The sequence below is a fragment of the Meriones unguiculatus genome, chromosome 6 (assembly GCF_030254825.1).
Source record: "Meriones unguiculatus strain TT.TT164.6M chromosome 6, Bangor_MerUng_6.1, whole genome shotgun sequence".
In the NCBI taxonomy this organism is placed as follows: Eukaryota; Metazoa; Chordata; class Mammalia; order Rodentia; family Muridae; genus Meriones; species Meriones unguiculatus.
Window position 1 is genome coordinate 30,268,247 of NC_083354.1, and position 18,077 is coordinate 30,286,323.

The 18,077-nt window shown below is 50.3% G+C and overlaps 1 protein-coding gene across 1 annotated transcript in view; it reads left to right on the forward strand.

The window, feature by feature from the left end:
- Window positions 1–527: 527 nt before the first annotated feature.
- Window positions 528–18,077, forward strand: part of Cdcp1 (CUB domain containing protein 1) — a 33,595-nt gene continuing 16,045 nt past the window's right edge. The window contains exons 1-2 of the mRNA XM_060384996.1: window positions 528–694; window positions 17,336–17,545. Of these exons, the coding sequence (XP_060240979.1) occupies window positions 613–694; window positions 17,336–17,545 (292 nt within the window). The 5' untranslated portion in view covers window positions 528–612. The remainder of the gene's footprint in view (window positions 695–17,335; window positions 17,546–18,077) is intronic.

Sequence of the window (18,077 nt, forward strand, 5' to 3'; positions counted from 1 at the left end):
AAACCCCAGCGTCAATAGAGAAAAGCACAGCAACTTGGTAGAACCCGCCTCGCCTCACGTCAGCACATCTGTCCTAACTTCACCAACTGCCCTGGCAACTTGGGGCTCATTGTCCAAATAGAAAAGCGTATCTTGTCTGTCAGCGGGAAAGGCTGACGTGAGCAGTGGACACTGCAGGGGAGAGGCTAGGGTGGGCCTCCCGGCCAGCCCAGAAGCAGAAGAATCGGAAAGGTTAGGGATCAGTGGCCCCAGGAAGATTCCCCTCCTTGTCACAGGCACACCTGGACAGCGCGGGGAGGAGGAGCTGGCCGCAATCAAGGTCCTCTGGACTTGGAGAAAGGAAGTGAAGCCCGGGAAGGCGGGGACAAACTTGCCTCAAGGCCACCGGGCAAGTGAGGGTAGTACCTGAGTGAGGCAGGAAGGGGAGGAGGCCCGGGAGGAAGCACGGGTCACCCTGGCTGCTGCCGAGCGAGCGGGCGGGCGGGAGGGGCGGGCGCGCAGGTGAGCGCGGGCCAGGGCGGGGCGCCCTGCGTGTGGTTCCCGGGCGCCGCGGAGGCCGCTGGAGACACAGGCCACGGTCGCGCCCTGCGGAGAGCGAGGCGCCCCCGAGCCATGGCCCGCCCGGCGTGCGGGTTCTCGGCCGCGCTGCTGGGCGCCCTCCTGCTGGGCACAGCTTGCCTGCTGCGCGGGGCAGGTAAGAGCCAGCCGGAGGTGGCGCGGGTGCTGGGGCAGCAGGGTCGCCGAGCTTTGGTGGCGCGAGCTTCCCGGACGGCTCGTCCCAAGCTCAGGCCGTGGCACGTGGGAGAGTCCCGGGGCTGGGTGAGCTCCGCTAGACCAGGGCAGATGCGCGCGCGGAGCGAGCCTCAGGGTAGCGCCCTGTGCCGTGGGTCCTCACTGAGCCTTTCAGGGACCCGATCCGGGCGTGGGACAGCTGTCCTCCCCGGGCCCTCTCCCCGCCTGGGCCAGTGAAGTAAGTGCAGGAGGACGATGGCTGGAGGCCGCCTGGGTCAGCTCTTTACCTGAGCGCGCCCCAGCATCCCGCGGGCTTCGGCCACCGTCGAGGGGACAGCCACGGGCATCCGGCTCCGGAGACCCGCGCGGGCGCCCCTTCCCTTCCCTGCGCCTCCGGAGGGTAGTTCCACGGGGCGTGTGAATTTCGAGTAGTTTGTGTGGGGAGTGGAGGCCGCCCTGAGTCACAGGAGGTCTGCGCTGACGTGAGGCTCTTTCGCAGACTCGCACGGGCTTTTGTGTTTTAAAAACAGTGTAGTGCTGTCCGAATGGGGTCCGTGATATCTTTTGCAATTCCTAAGAGGGTGTTTGTTTTGACCGGTGTATAGATTAGCATTAATTAAATAATAAAACTGAAACGGTAAATAAAACTGAACTTGGGCGTAAACCGCAGGAAGACTTCCTGGTTCCTTTTTCCAACATTCGGCGACCTGTTACTGCAGTGTAGACCAGGCGGGCCTTGAACCGCCTGCGTTTCTTGCCCCCACCTCCAGACTGCTGGAGTCCATTACAGATGTGGGCCACGACTTCCTCCGAGTGAGTTTTCAGGCCGTTTAAGGGACACAGTATGTAGTCCAGCTTGTAGAGGGCCTGCCTTGCGTGGACAAAGCCGTGGGCGCAGTTCCCGGCGCTCTATAAAGTGCGCGGCGGCTCATAGTTGTCCTGCACTCTGGAGGCAGGAGAATCAGGAATGCAAGGTCAGTCTCAGCTTCGCAGTGAGCTCTTTACAGGCCCCGGATGTGTGAAATGGTTTTTTTTTAAGTCTTAAGAATTAAAAAATAGGAACAGAAGATATGTGTGCGTGAGAGAGGGCTGGTGTGTGGTGTGCGCCAGCGCTCGTGGGGGCGGTGACACTGGTGTGTGGTGTGCGCCAGCGCTCGTGGGGGCGGTGACACTCGAGGAATTGTTCTGAGCTGTTCCTGATGTTTTAGGATAAGAGTAGAAAACGTCAGTGAGAAAGCGGTGTGAGTCCAGTCAGTGGTGCAGAGGAGGTTCTGTACTGCCTGCCATCCGGCTGCTCCGCCAGAGTTTATTCTGAGACCCGTAGGAGGGATCCTAGCCTGGGAACGTTATTCTTGAGGTGGGTACGTGAACTTTCACAGTCCCAGAATAAAAGGAAGTTCTAGATCAAGGCACTTACTAACTACATTGGTGGGGCCATCAAAGCGGTGCTTACAGCCAAGGGGCGACCTCCTGGTCTCAGATGCTATCCCATGACAGTCTTGGCTGTGGGGTTCGTAGAAGCTAATGGTCCTGAGTTAATATAATCTAATTGTTTTTACCTGATAGTAAGAAAGATGTTAGGTCCCATACAGAGGTGGGTGATAAGTGGCTGTTAAAGGGACTAACAGCTTGTCCAAGATAATCTTAATTCTCAGTCTGCAACATTCCAACTTTCCATAGTTGGGAAGTTGGAAACAGCCTTTCCGTCTGCAGGGTGTCTGGCTTCCCTTGCAAGTCACATTGTCTCACAGGCAGGAGGAGGCTGTCATTTAGTCCCAGGACTGCCACTCAAGCCCTGTCTTCCAGGAAGCTTTGTGCTAGCCGAGGTGTGTGAAAATACCAGGAATTTCACCAGAACTCAACTTTCTTCCTCTGTGACCCTGTGAGGGCTGACCCAGCTGTGCCTGGTTTTCCTGAAGTCAGGCTCCGGCTCGGCCTCTGAGCTGCTGTTTGTGCTAGAGTCTGCGTCAGTGTCTTGCTGCCACTGTTCTTCCAAAATGGTACAAACCCAGATGAGGACCCTGGCCGCTGTCTGGAATGTGTTACTAGCAGGAAGGGGAATCCCACAGCCCTTCCCCGCACCCCACAAATTGCGCTGGAGTGAGTCACAGACATTCAGGGCTTCAAGTCACCACAGGCTCTCTCGGTTCACCTTTGCTCACAGATACTGTTGTTCGCTTTGGTTATGTATATCACAAATGTTCCTAGAATTTTGAAGGTGGGGAATGGTGCTCATTGGCAGGGCTCTTGCTGGATCACGCAAGGCCGTGGCTTAATCCCCAGCACTGCATGATCCAGGCATGGTGTTCACAGGTGTGATCCCAGGGGCTGGGCGACAGACGCAGGAGAATCAGAAATCCTGGCTTAGCCTACATAACAAGTTCCAGGTTACACTGGGCTACATGAGCCAACACAGGCCCACAGTTTTTATTCTGATAGGTCCATTCAGTGAAAAGGTATTAAGAATTACATAGCAGCTAGGCATGGTGGCATACACCTTTACTCCCAGTACTTGGGAGGCAGAGGCAGGCAGATCTCCATGAGTTCAAGGCCAGCCTGGTCTACAAAGGCAGTTCAGCACAGCCAGGGCTACACAGAGAAACCTGTCTCAAAATCTTAAAAAGAAAAGAATTACATAGCACAGGTCAAGGAGATTACCCAGTGAAATAACAAGGCCTTTGTCACCAAGCCTGACTATTTGAGTTGGACTCACGTAGTAATGAAGAGATACTCCCCAAGTTGTCCTCTGACCTACACAGCCATGTGTGCGCATGCACACCCACACACACACATAGGCACGCATGCAGTCACATGTGCACTGCACGCACATCCACACACTTTCACTTCCGGCACAAACCTCGACTCATTTCTGCCCAGCAGTGTAATGGGGATGGGAAGGAAGGCCTAGGGCACCGTGTAGAAAGTAGCCAGACCCCTAATGGGGGGACTGTGGCTGAGGCCCTCAGCTTTGTTAATTAAGAGACGTTCACACCCTTTAATTGTAACTCCAAACTGTAAAAATTATCCCGAAATCAGATTGTGTCAAGCCGCTCACCACAACCTTGTAATTAGCCCTCACCTCCTTCTTCGAACGTGAAAACACTGCAGACAACCTGACAGGGAGAATCCAGTTCCACCTCCCCCTCACAGCCTGGGTCTGTATTTGGTTCAGTAGTTTTGTTTGTTTGTTTTCTTAAATAAGTGTTAACTATCAGCATCACTGTGAGGGCCCGCCAGCGTTAGGCAGATCCCTGGTCTGTAGTTTCTGGAATTCCCGGCTGCTCCCCCAGCAGCCAGAGCAGTTCCGGTGCGGGCTGCTTTGCTCATGGGTGTTCAGTGTCTCTACTTAAGTCTTCCCTTCCTGACAGCCAAGCATTGTGAACACACTGGTGCCCTAAGGCTCCGTGGTGCGTGGTGGGGCAGTTACTAACCTGGTGCTCAACCAGGCGGCACCCCCGAGCGGTTTGAACGTGAGCACACTGAAAGACTCTCGGATGTAATTAACAACTAAGGCTGTGGAGTGCGAAGTCCACGCAGCAGTAACTGGAGACTGCCTGGCCATACTACAGATCGTTTCCTGGCATAGGCTAACCCATTTAGCCTCTGACATTTCCTAACAGAGGCTACCTCCCTCCGTGGACGCTCAGGCGGTCTCCATGGCTCCTGCCCTTCTTGGGTCCATGCCACACGGAACACAAGCAGAGACGCCTGGCTCATCTTTCTAAAACTGTTGTTTAGAGCTATAAACATGTTTCCAACATAGGCAGCGGTCAGAGTAACTCTGATGGGGAAACAGAAGTCAGAATGTTTGAACAGTTAGGAATGAGGCTCGTTTTCTCCTGAGGAAGTACAGACAGGGAGGCACAAATGGGCCTTCTGTCCTGATGGACGCGTCTGTTCCCAAAGAGGCGTCGTACAGAGAGGTGAGTTAGTAACCTGCCAGCCGGCTGCAGGATACTGAGATGGTGGCCAGGACTTTTGGTCAGCTTTGAGGCATTGTCTGCATCCCAGAAACTGACCTTGATTAAAAAATAAATAAATTAAACAACAGCAACAAAAATCCACATTGGACTTAGTGCTGTGTTTGTATTTATCCTAGGAATGTGCTCTCTCTCTCTCTCTCTCTTTCATTTCTTTTATTTTAATTTTGTCTTTTTGGGTTTTTTTGAGACAAGGTCTCTTTATAAGACAGCCCTTGCTGTCTTAGAACCTACTCTGTAGATCAGGCTGGCCTCAAACTCACAGAGATCCTGCCTCCTGAGTGCTGAGATTAAAGGTGTGTGTCTCTATCTCCCGAGTGTGGAATGACGAGTGTGCACTATTTGTGAGTCATTCCTGTCCTGCCTCTCCCAGCAGAACTCCTCTGAATTCGCTGAGAGTCTTCGGTGTATCAGAAAAGCAGGACATCCAGGTGCTCTCCTTGAAACAGGCTATTCCTTTGCTTTCAGAGCCTTGGCGGCCGGAGCCACGTGCTGCTGTGGACACTTTAGAGACACCAGGTTGATACACATCTGCAACTCTCTTCTGGCTGCTTGCCAGTGGGGGTGCTTGTGTGCGTTGTGTTGGTGGTGGTGGGTTTTTTGAGACAGGATCTCGCTATGCATTCCTGGCTGACTGGAACTCCCCTGTAGCCCAGGCTGGCCTCCAGCTTGTACTTGTACTTTCTGATTCAGCATTCTGAGAAATAAGATTACACATATGCACCACTGTACCTGGTTGTGTGTGGGTTTTTGTTGTCGTTGTTCATGTTCAAGAATTTTAAAACTGTTTAGAAACAGGTTTGGTTGAGGAACAATCAACAGTAGCCAGCCCCTGAGATCACAGTCATGAAGTTGCTTCTGTCACTCAGGAGGTAGAGGCAGGAGAGTCTGCACGCAAGACTCAAACAGATCAAAGCAAAGCATCCTGTTGCATAGTGATGTCACAAGGGTCCCGCATTAAGCGGTGCCTGTCACTCGTTTGTGCTAACTTGGTGACATTAGCTTACACGCCGTTGAGTAAGTATAGTGTCCGTGGCCTGGAAAATGAATGAGGCGGTGGACAGCAGGGCGAGAACTTGATTGTATGTGTGTCGTTACCTTAGAGTGTTTGTTTCCCAGCACTGCAGTAGTCCCTGTTACGCCGTCGGCTCCGTGTTCCTTGATGTCAAGAACCAGGCCGTGCAGTGGCTCTGTGCCTTCTAGGTTTGCTTTGATACGCTCAGTGGCATTTGAGACCCAGTGGAATGGCCACGTTTTCCAGGAGGCATCCCACTAAGTGATGTGCAACCCCAGGGGGCTCAGCCTCACTGGAGCAGGGAAGGCGTGGCAACAGGTAGAGGAAGTACGGTGGCAGGAGCACATTTCAGCCACACAGAAGCAGAGTGAGAGAGAGAGCGGGAGTGTGGGGCAGGCTGTGAGTCCTCAAAGCCTATCCCCAAGTGACGGACTTCCTCAGATCGGTGGGCCTGTGAGGGAGCCTCTCATTCATAACATCACATTCCCACCCTCTGGCTGTTAGCTTTCCAATGGTTTCACTAACACCCGAGGCCTGGTGTGTCCCTGTCTGTTGACCTCTCTCCTTCTTCCGACAGCTGTCTAAAGTGTTTGAATTTGGTCTTCACCCCTTCACTTCACTCGCTCCTTCTGTCTGCTCTGTTGTCCTCCACAGACACAGTTCATGTGTTCCTCATCTTTCTGGGCCATTTCAGGACATCACTGTGTATCGTAGGCAGCGCTCAGGCCTGGGGCTCTAGTGGCTTAGAGTTTTCATGCGCATTTAGCTTTGAGCTAGGTCTAACAGGTCGACTGAAGCACACCCTAAGCTGCTGAAACTCACAACAGCAAAGGTGCGTCCTGGCTCCCACATTTCTTTCTTTGTGTGTCGGGGGAGGAATGTAAATTTCTACAGGTGTAGTTTGCGTTTGTGCACGTGTGGAGTCCAGAGGTCCGTCTCGGCTGTCATTCCTTAGGAATCATCTACCTTGTGTTTTTGAGACTGGGTCTGTTACTGACCTGGAACTCACCAAATGGGCAAGGTTGGCTGGCCAGCGAGTCTCAGGAATCCATCTCTGACTCCCCACTGCTGGGATTGCAAGCATGTGCCACCATGCCTGGCCTTTTTCCGTTCCGTTTTCTCTTCTTTATGTGGGTTCTTGGGAATCAAACTCAGGTCCTCATACATGCAGGGCAAGCACGGTACCTTCTGAGAGGTCTCCTAAGACATAGGCGTTTATTCTTGCTCACGGAAAACACAAAACAGGTTGTCCTCTAGGCAGGGGTAAGGGGACCCAGGCCCCTTCCGCTTTCTGGCTCTCCCGTTGTCAGCATGTGGCTTCTGTGTTCACCTGCTTCAAGCAGCAGGTTCTGTCCATTGCTGGCTGCCTGCCGTGTCATAAAACCCTGGGACTGTGAGAGTGTCTGTGGTTCCTGGCACCAGTAGTCTGGTTGGGGCTGCGAACAGGGTAGGAAAGCTGCAGGCATGAGCTGCAGTCATCCAAACAGACCCCTGGACTACTTACTCACCGAGGCACAAATATCAGCCTATTGCAACTGCAGTCCCCTGAAAACACGGCTCGGAATAGCTATCCACACACGTGCCCCCAGCCGCGTGGCACTCATAGAGCCCTGCGTTGGGGCATATGGAGCAGCGCTCTTGGGAGTGGAGAAAAAGAGCCTCACGGCCTCTGTGGGTGTTGGAAGTCTGCCCCTGCTAATGGTGCCAAGCCACAGAGGCCGTGTGGGGCCAGGGTCTGTCTGAGGTGACAGGCCATCTGCTCTTCACAGTCCAACCGAGAAGCCTAGCTCAGCATCGCAGAGGATGCAGCTGAGCCTTCCTCAACTGTGGGGTTTGCTTCTGGATCCTGCTCACTGTTATAGTTCACCACCTCCTTGTACAGTGTCCCACATGGTGGCAAAGGCCTGTCTCTCTTCCTGGAAGCCATCTTGTTCAGCAACCGACATTGGAGTTGGAGATGTGAACAGATGCCTCTTCACCCCAGATAGCATATCAGTAATAGGCCAAAGATTTGATTCCACTCAGGTGTAGCCCTGTGAGCCAGTGAGTTTATTGGGGTTACTTACAGGAACATGAGTGACTCAGACGGGTGCTTCATGCCAGCTTGGGAAATGGCTCATGAATGCTGCGTCTCTGGAGCTCCCTCTACAAGTTGCAGGGAAGTGAAGAGTTTCTCTCAGCGGTGTTTACTGCTCACAGCCTTGGGGTGGGAGCCTTGAAAGCTGTAACTTTCAGAGTTTCTGGAGCCTGGTAAGGTTCCTGGGTCTTCACTCCGGAACAGAGGATCTCATCTGCACAGTAACCGAGTAAAACTGGATTCAGATCATGACGCCACTGCTTGTTAACCAGGTCAGCTGGGCAGGTACCTAGCCTCAGAGTGACCTGAGGGACAGCATAGGAGCAGTCATACTTGGGTGCTGGCCAAGGTCGCATTGGAGGGAGTGTGTAAGTCACTCAGCCCTGCTGCCCTAGAACAGATCCCTCAGTGACAGCGGAGATAACCGTGTCACGGCGACCAGTTCACCTTGGAGGGGGAGTGCTCAGCATGTGTTTCAGCCCACTGGGGCTCACTTTGTGCAAGTAAGAGGACTCCCAGGGAAATCCCTACAGGCGAACGTGCTGAATGAGAAGCTCTCCCATGACACACAGAATGCATTCTTAAACACTGTTTAAGCAAGTGTCTACTCACGCACGAATTTCCTGTTAGCCAAGGAACTGACGAGGCGGGGTTCTGTATAGCTCAGTCAGCACACTCAGTTGCAATGCCCAAGTCTCCCAGACTTCAAGCAAGCTGCGCTTGAAGCCAGAGCTGGCTGTCCCTCAGAACCCTGGCCCTTAATCCCTCCCCGCTGAGACATGGGCCTGGGATGCTGACGGCCTTATCCGACACTTTAGCCTTTGGGTCAGATTTCAGCAGCGCACTCTGTTAGGACAAGGAGACATGATTTATATAGTGAACAGTGCTTGGGCCATCTTGCAGAAGCCAGCTGCAGGGGCTAGCAGTGTAACTCAGGGGCAGAGCCTCTTGCCTAGCAGGAATGAAGACCTGGTCCTATCTTTTGATTTTTATGGTGCATGCCTGTATGGTGCAACTGAGGGGTGATGGTTGTTGTTTAGACAGGGTAGGGTCTCTTGTAGCTGAGATTGGTCTCAAATTCTCTATGAAGCTGAAAATGACCTTGAACTTGTGATCCTCCTGCTTCCACCTCCCAAATGCTAAGATTACAGACATGTGCTGTCATCCCTGGTTTATGCAGTGTGAAGACTGAACTCTCAGCTTCATACATGTTAGGTCAGCGCTGTACCAGCTCAGCTGCATCCCCACCCCCTTTCGCTGAGTCTTACCATCTTCTAGACTCAGGCTTGTGCTCTGTTCCAGCTCCTTCCAGCAGTGAGCCAGGGCAGCTGGGAGAAGTGTGTCCGAGTGGAACCTTCCAACTCTAAGTAAGCATCTTATCCTTGCCCAGTGCCTAGAGATTAGAAACAGCCAACAGGTCCATCATGAGAAGGCAAGCAGCATATTCTGTTCTGCAATATCCAGAGCAGTCCCAGGCAGTCTTTGAAAGAATGGGATGGCACTGTGTAAACTGCTGAGGAGTGATGCCCAGGCAGGAAGCACAGGCGCAGAACAGCAGCCATGACAGGCAGCCTCTGGCAACAACTAAACGAAGGCGGACTAGGCATACTCGCACATAGCGGTAGATCAGCTCAGGAAGATCATGCCGGCTGCGGTGATGGCTTCTGGGAAAAGAGGCAGAAGAATAAGAGAGATGTTTGGCTGGTCAGGCCTTCCACTTAACTTTTTCTTCTGGATATGAAGAGATTTATTTGGGGGAAGGAAAGGGAAAAAGAGAGAAGAAAAAGAGGAGCATGGTGGGGAGGGGCATGAGAGAGAAAAGTCAGAGAGGAGGGAAGGGGAAAGAAACTGAAGCAGAGAGAGCCTTCCACGTAATTTTAAGCTTTATGTTTTATTTATCTAAATGTAAAAGGTGCTTTGCTTTTTTTTTTTTTTTTTTTTTTTAAACTGAGGCATGAGGCCATAAAATTCTTCGGTCTCAATGGCTTAATTGTCTGGGTACTGCTGAGTGTGTGTTACATTGAAACACTCCCCTGAATGTTCTTCCTGACCCCTTTACAATTAGTTCCTGTCTGGCAGCCACTGATTTTTCTTCTATGATCAGAGTTTTGCCCATAGTAAAACAACAACAACAGATCTGAGACGGTTTCATGTAGACAGTCAGCCAAGGCTGCTGTCAACCTTACTGTGGCCATGGCTGATCTTCAACTCCTGCGTCCACCAGCCACATGTTGGAAGCCACCATGAATGAGCCACCACATCCAACTAAGATATTCTTAAATTAAAAAAATGAAAGCTAGCAGTCAGTAACTTTGCTACATTGAGATGGGTTTCTGAAGTATGGCCTTATCTTTTAAAAAGTCTGAGATCGCTTTCTGGAAGAATTTGTTTTAGTGGGCGGGTGTAGAGCTGAGGAGGCAGGTAGAGCTCTGAATTCAAAGCCAGCTTGGTCTACAGCCACACAGACCTTGCCTCAAAAAAAACAAAACAAAACAGCAAAACACACAAAATATTTTTTTTTTAAACTTGGTTTTGGAGCCCGGTAGTATGACATTGTAATGCCTGCAATGCCGACCTCTTGAGACAGAAAGGAGAATCCAGAGTCAAGGACAGCTTGGGCAACATAGACCCTGTCTCAAAAAACAAACAAACAAAACGTGGTTGTGTAGAAAGGAGAGAGTGCTAAGTTACGAGGAATTGAGAAAGGATGGCCAGACTTGCCTTCCTCCTTGGAGAAATTTTCCCTAAAGAACTATTTAATGGAGTCATTTTAATTTGGTTTTAGCTTCTGTCTGCTTTTATAAGGCCTAGCACCGAGCCAACTCGGAGTTTGATGTTGTTTGAAAAGTCTTGGAAAGATCTAGCCCAGCCCCAGGGTATTTTGGTAACAAGGTCCATTTGGCCTATAGACTAGAGGTTCTTCTGTGTGCTCTGGCCTCCTGCTCCCGAAGGTCACATTCCTGATGGTCCCAAATACATAACCAGTGGTTGTAGATTGGGGGTTACAGTCTATTATATGACGTGTTTTAGAAAAATAATCAGAACTGCAAATTGCCTGATAGGGTAAATGCTGTGTGTTCAACAAGTAGCCTTTTCCTCACTGTGCTATTTATGTCTGAGCTCCTGTCCAGTGTGGCTTCTGTCCAGTGTGGCTTCCAGGGGCTTTCATGACCCCCACTTCGAGGTGTGACCGAGTGAGTCTTCCTAACATTTCATGGGGTGCTGAGGTGACTTGTCCTGTGGCAGTGGTCAGAAGCTGGGGTATTTGTCACTTAAGCTGCAGTCCCCATTTCCTGGTCCTAATATTGCACAGCCTTTTAACTTTGGTTATCCTCTTTGATCTCTCTTCACCCCTGATGTGGTTTGATTCCATCTGGAGCTACAGTGAGGACTTAGCTGGGCACAGGAGCCTTAAGAAGGCCACATCTGAGAAGAAGTAGACATGGCTGTGTCCCTTTGTTGCAGACTGGTCCAGCCTCCTCTAGTACATAATCACCATCGTATTTGCCCTGTGTCTTTGGCCATAAATACTACAGAAGGGTCTGGATGGCCCCACACAAACCTGACACCACTTTGGGGATGGATTAAAGCACAAACCCTTTCACAGCTGGCCACTTAGGCAAGATGGTTCAGTAACTTTATAAAGTAGATAATTTACATCACTGACTGTTATTTCCTTCGCTGAGAGTTCAGGGATGAAGAGAGGAATAAACAGCTTCCCTGACAGGACTGGTCGGTCACCTGAGGAGGCGTCCACATGGGATCTGGTATCACTGGGGAACTTCATTGCTCTACCATCGCTCTAAGGGCCATGGAAATAGTAGGGTATTTTAAAGATAGCTGAGGGTCTGTGATCTGAGGAAACAGCATAAACTGTGGGACTCTGCCAAGAGCGTAGGCACTTCTTGTCCTTCAGGCCCAGTGGTCTTTGAATGTGACACTTGGGCTGTGGAGATGAAGTAGTTGTTTAACCTGCGGTCCCCACTTTCCTGCTCCCATCATTGCGATTTTTTGATCTCTCTTCTGCACATGGTGTGGTTTGAGGAGAATGAGAGGTTTGTCCTGCTTTCTCCAAACCACTCCTGGGAGTAATGTGGGGGATCAGGGCAGGGTGATTAGCATGGCTTGCCAGGTCCTGTCTGACCCCCACCCAGTGAACAAGGGGCTTCACAGGCCATATACCCAGGAGATGGGGGTCTCTAATCTGGGAAGAAGCATTTCCTGCCAGACCGGAGGCCTGGCATATTAAAAATAAATCTGTTGCCTTGACTACACAGAGAAACACTGTCTTGAAAAACAAAACAAACAAATAAAAACCAACCACAAACAAAACAAAATGTCTGGGGCTGTTGGCTGGGGAATTCTAGTCTCAGAAATGTTTCATTCTGCCTTGATTTACCATTAATGAAAGCGAAGCATTCTCATCACAAAGTTCCTGGCTGTGCATGAAGTTCGTAGGGCATAATTTTGTGTGTACTCGCTCAGCACGCCCTGATCTCCGGTATCATGTCTCTGGTGTTGGCCTGGCCGTGCCTCTTCTTAGTCATAGAGCCTGGTAACTTCCTTGTGAGAAGAGCTTCAGTCCTGTCTGTGGGCTGGAGACTGGCCACTCTCTCCCAAAGCAGGTCCTGTTAGAATGGGTCATGGTGGTAACCCCAGCCTCTTGGCAGCAGCCAAAAACTCTAAGAATGGCAGTCGTATCCTCTCACTGGGTAGCTTGGCAGCCTGCAGAGGACACTTCATTTGTGGTCCCTGAGCAGGGCACGTAGGTGTGTCTGTCCAGCTGACTCCAGAGGGAAGTGAGGTCATGTCTCTGAGTCTCCAGGAGACCTGGAGTCACGTGAGTCAGCAGGTATGGGAACACTTTCACAGCAGTGAACAGAGCAGGGGGCTGGCAGAGTGTGAGTCTCTGCATATTTGCACAGCCTCAGGGTGACAGTGTGCGAAGAGCTTGTCCTGAAGGTGCCATCACCAGGCCCTGTCCCACTAGTCGGGATTCTGTGCTTTGGACGATACTGGACACCATTCCCTAGTCCCCATCACTAACACTGATAGTGAAATGTTCCATTGTTCACACTCTCCACAGGAGACGTGGTGTGTACTGATCGGCTCCCCAAACCCTTAACTCATTTGGGCCTCAAGATAGTTCAATTTTTATCCCTAAGCAGTTTGCCCAAGCAAACACAGCAAACAAGCAGTAGAGCAACCCAATTCTAACCTACTCTCTTCACTCCAAGACACAGTTGTGAAACATTCCTGTCCCAGCAAGGGAAGCCGGAGCTCCACGAACCCTCAGACAGCTGCTGGCTAACCCTGTATCCGCAGGTGGCCTCAAGGTGCTGATTCTGATGGGGTCTGATAGCTAAGATCACACTGAGTTATCCCCTGGTGTCAGGGTGAGGGTAGGAGAAGACATGGATCCGGTGTGAGTGTTCCTTTGTGGTGGACTGGGCTGGAGCCATGCCCCTGGGCCCTCCTAGTGTGAGCTCTATCTTCTGAGCAAGCTATCCGTTAATGAACTGTGTTCTGCAAACCCAGTTCTAGAAGCAAATCACGCCTTTACCTGGTATTCAACCAATCTTTGATGTGAAGCCCTGAAGCAGGAAGCCCCAGCTGGTGAACCCGCTGAGTAAAGGGTTGGTCCACATTGGGGCACCTTTTAAGAGGGGGCAGCACACACGCATCATCCTCCCTTGGACCGGCTTTGGACTCTGACTCCCACACAAGCTGTGACTGATCGGTCGATTCACTTTGAACACTCCCTGTCTTTCACCCTTCTGGACATTCCTGCAGGGCAACATGCCTGAAGGGTGCCCGGGCTCAGCTTGTCCCTGGCTGGTCCCTATCTAGTGCATCATGGTTGGATGGAGAAAGGGAATGTGGGCTGAGCCCCAGAGGAGACCACACCAAGTGTGTTCACACTGTGAGTGTGTCGATCTTAGAAAGGCTCCTTAGCACTTAAATCGCTGCTGTGGAGAATTGCAATAAAACAGGACGGTGGGCAGGGGAACAACCAGGAGCAATTGTGAAGTATCCCGTGATGCGTGAATAATGAGTGATGATTGGAAACTCCCGCCTGGCAGGCACGGGCGAGGTGGGATGAGTGAAGGTGTCCTAATAAGGAGAGCTGGGACCACAGGGAGCTGAAGAGAGCTGTGACTCAGAAGCTGTCTTGGGGCCGCACGCCTGCGCATTCATTCACTGTTCCCAGGAAGCTTGGCTTGGATTTCTTTCAGCCCAGAAGACCTATAAATCATACCAGTATTGAGACTGATTTCTGCATTTCTGTGGACTGGCATCCCAAACTTTACACAAATGATGTATATAACTCCTGCAGAGATGAAAGAAATGCAGAAGGAAAGTCTCTTTACTCTCCTCCAAACTGTAGTGCCTTCATCAAGGGCTCTGCTGCGCCAGGCCCAACAGGAGTGGGCGGGAAGGCGGAGGTTTTACTTCCAAGTGTTGGTTTTTCCAATTACAAGGTATGATAAATGGTTGAATGGGTACAAGGAAAAACCATGTAAACAGAATGTTTTCAAATTCCAAGTATCTGTGATCAAGTGAGTTTCTGATTCATTTAATGCAACCAATACTGTTCCCATGATCCCTCATTATGGTGAAGTAATGGCTTCTAGAGCACTGAGCCCCAGGTGGAAGCCTTCCCTCTCTGCCCTTCCTGCTGCATTACAGATCATTCAGAATGAGGGAAGCAGAGACAGGTGGCAGCCATGTGAGTGAAGAGTCCTTGATTATGACTCTGGAAAGCAGCCTGTGAATTAAGCCCCATCCTTCTGCTGCAGATGTGTCTGGGAACTGGCCATGCTGAACACAAGTATTTAACTCAGTATTTTCTTTGGAAGTTGAGTAGGACTCAGAGGATCTAATGGTCTGGGTCAGTGAAAGATAATGTTTTGTCTCCCTTTCCCACTGCTGTGACTAAAACATTTGAAACGAGTTAAGGGAAGAAAGATTTATTTTGTCTCACAGTCCCAGAGAGCTCAGCCCATGGTTGCTTGGCCATCTGTATTTAGGTAGGAAGAACCTCACAGCAGGAGGAGGATGGGCAGAGGCACTTCTGCATTTCATGGTGGCCAGGAGGCACATGGAGACAGGAGGGGCCAGGGACAAGATGTTAGGGAGGTCCTACTCCCTAACATTTCCAAAACCTTCCAAAATAGTACTCATCAGAACCAAGCCATGTGGACCTTTGGGAACATTTTATATGTAAGAAAAACACAGCAGCTGGGCGGTAGAATGCACCAGAGGGTGGGACTCGGTTGGGTGGTTGGAATCAGATCATAATGAATTTGAGTGAAAATCTAGGTTGTCTAGACCCCAGATAGAGTGTATGTATGTCCACAGCGGTCGGGACATCTGTGCTTTGGGCTCACTACGTGGGAGAAGTTGCCTTTTCACATGAAAAAAGAAATAACTAAAAGTGAATCCCGATGTGCAGGGAAACAAACAGACAACTTCCAGGTTCAGTAGGCGAGAGCACTGGTTGTTCTTCAGAGGACCCAGGTTTAGTTCCCAGTACCCACGTGGCTGCCCTCAGCTGTCTCTAACTCCAGGTCCAGAATGGATGTGAAGCCATCGTCTGGCTTCTGCTGGCACACACATGACATGCAGGCATACAAACAGGAAAAACACCCATACTCATAAAGTAAAATAGTTTTTAAAAAGAGCTTCCAGTGCCTGTAGCACTATTCTGGGCCAGTATGGGAAGACACACACACACACACACACACATACACACAGAGAGAGAGAGAGAGAGAGAGAGAGAGAGAGAAAGAGAGAGAGAGAGAGCTTTTTCTGAGGCAAAATGTGTTTTCTCAAATGCTTTGTCCTGAAATAGTGTGATATTTGATTCCAAGACAAACTTTTTAAAAATATATATTTTTTTTAATTTTATGTGCATGGTGTTTTACTTTCATGTATGTTTGTGTGAGTGTGTCAGACCCCATGGAACTGTTATGGACAGTTGTGAGCAGCCATGTGGGTGCTGGGGATTGAACCTAGGTTCTCTGGAAGAGCAGCAGGTACACCTAACCACTGAGCCATCTCTCCAGGCCCCAAGACAGACTTTTTAAAGACATCAGATGAAGTTGAGATCCACACTCAGAATTGTTTTATCTGAGCTGTGTATAGAACACTTGTGTTTTTCTAGACCTGTAAAAATGTCTTTCGCAGTGACTGTAAAAAGCCTGCAGTACATCCTCTCAGCCCTCACAGCCTGGGCAGCCACGTCAAGTGTGAGGCTACCAACGTCCTTCTTTAATTCTTCTGGCTTTTTCACCTTTTAGCCAAGCCATAACTGAAAATTACTGTTGCTGTTGATTAGCAGCCAGGTCAGCAGTTGTGGGGCTGGAGTAGAGGAGCCGGGTACCAGCGGACCCAGGAGGCTCTGAAGACTGCAGAAGCCGCTGCCTGCATGCGATGATGGCCTGTGTTGTATATGCCAGGACCCCTCACTCTACCCCAGATGTGATGGCATTTTGCTACACCTTAATATATTTTTAAAACCATGTTCATAAAAAGTCATAAATACATCTAAAATACAGTTTGCTCTTTTGTGGGGGCTATCTTCTTTCAAGGTGTATGAAAACACTTCAAATCCCTCCAACACAGATTAAGAGGAGACCAAAGCTGAGCTCACCAAAATCGCCCTCTCAGGTAGCTCCTTTTTGCAAGACGGCCAGGACCCAAAGCAATTTTGGCAATTTGTCTTTTAGAAATTTAGGCTTTTCAGAATATTTGAAATAAAATATTTATTCAACAAACATTTTCTGGGTTCACATTTCAAGGACCACACTTAATGCAAATAATTTACTGATAAGCCAGGCATGGTGGCATATGTCTATAATCCCAGTATTTGGGAGCCAGAGGCAGGATGATCTCTGTGAGTTCAGGGCCAGCCTGGTCTACAAAGAAAGTTCAGGCCAACCAAAGCTATACAGTGTGACCTTGCCTTGAACAACTTTTAAAATTAACTGACAGGAACATCCAGATCCCCTATCCCCAGGGAGCTAATAGTCTAATTTGTTAATTTTAAAAATAATAACGCTCCCAACCCTGTGGGGCCTGAGATAGGTCTGTTCATCTGTACTGGAACTACAGGCACTATTCTGGGCCAGAATGCTTTGCCTCTAATTTTAGCGAATGGCGTACGGTCCCGTGTAGGTCAAGTGCATGCTCGTGGCTTGTGAAGTATTTATGGCAAAAGGCGGCAGCCGCAGCCGCTCTGTAGACAGGTGGCATCTGTGTGGCGTCATTGTGTCATGTCCAGCCCCAGTCACAAAGTAAAGAGGCGAGATAGTGTCTCTGTCGTTGCTGCTGCATGTGTAGGATATGCAGATGAGCCCGGGAGATCAGCAGTGTGCTGAGAGAGGCTTTTGGTTTGTGTTAAAATTAACAGCCCAAGCAAGAGGCCACATCCCTACCTTCACAGCACGCCCCTTCTCGGGCCAGGGGGACCACAGCAGGCTTACTGGTCATATCTCTTGCTCATGTCACTCTTGTTCCTTCCTCCAGAAGCATTTGAAATCGCTCTGCCCCATGGAAGTGGGATTACGGTGCACATCAGGCTGGCAAGCCCGGCCCTGCCTGTGAAAGCCTGCTACATCATCATGTCTAGACAGCATATGACTGAGTTGCTGGTTAAGCCCGGAGAAAGGAGGTCTTTCACCTTTAGCTGCAGCAATCCGGAGAAGCACTTTGTCTTGAAGATTGAGAAGAGTATTGGTGAGTTAGTGTTGGTTGAGCTGCCGTGTGAGCCCCGGCCTGTCCGCTCCTGGCTGGGCCAGGCTCCGGTGTTGTAGAGAACAGAAATTGCTAATAATGTTTATTATTAAAAGCCTGATTATTATGGTGGTATTATCTAACCTGCTATCATAATCAATAAAAGACACAGACACCTGATAGACTTGAGACACGCCTTATTTCACCGGGGGTTGGGCAGAGACTGACCCCCAAACTACCCTGTTACCCCCAGCCCTGAATCCCACGCCGTGTGCCTTAGTCACTCCTATCTGGGCCACTTCCCGTCCAACAACACATAAATGCTTGCACATGCTTTCCATCTGGGCTGCATCTCTCCATGCTAATCCAGAGTCAGCTCCTCCCGGCCATGCAGTTTCCTCCATGCTAACTCCTGGTGGTCCTCCTTCCTTCTTCTCCTTCACCTGTCTCCCTCCTTCCCATGATCCTTCTGTCCTCACAGCCCGAGAACTCTGGCCATGCTCACCTCATTTCCGCCCTTCCCAGGTGTGTAGGT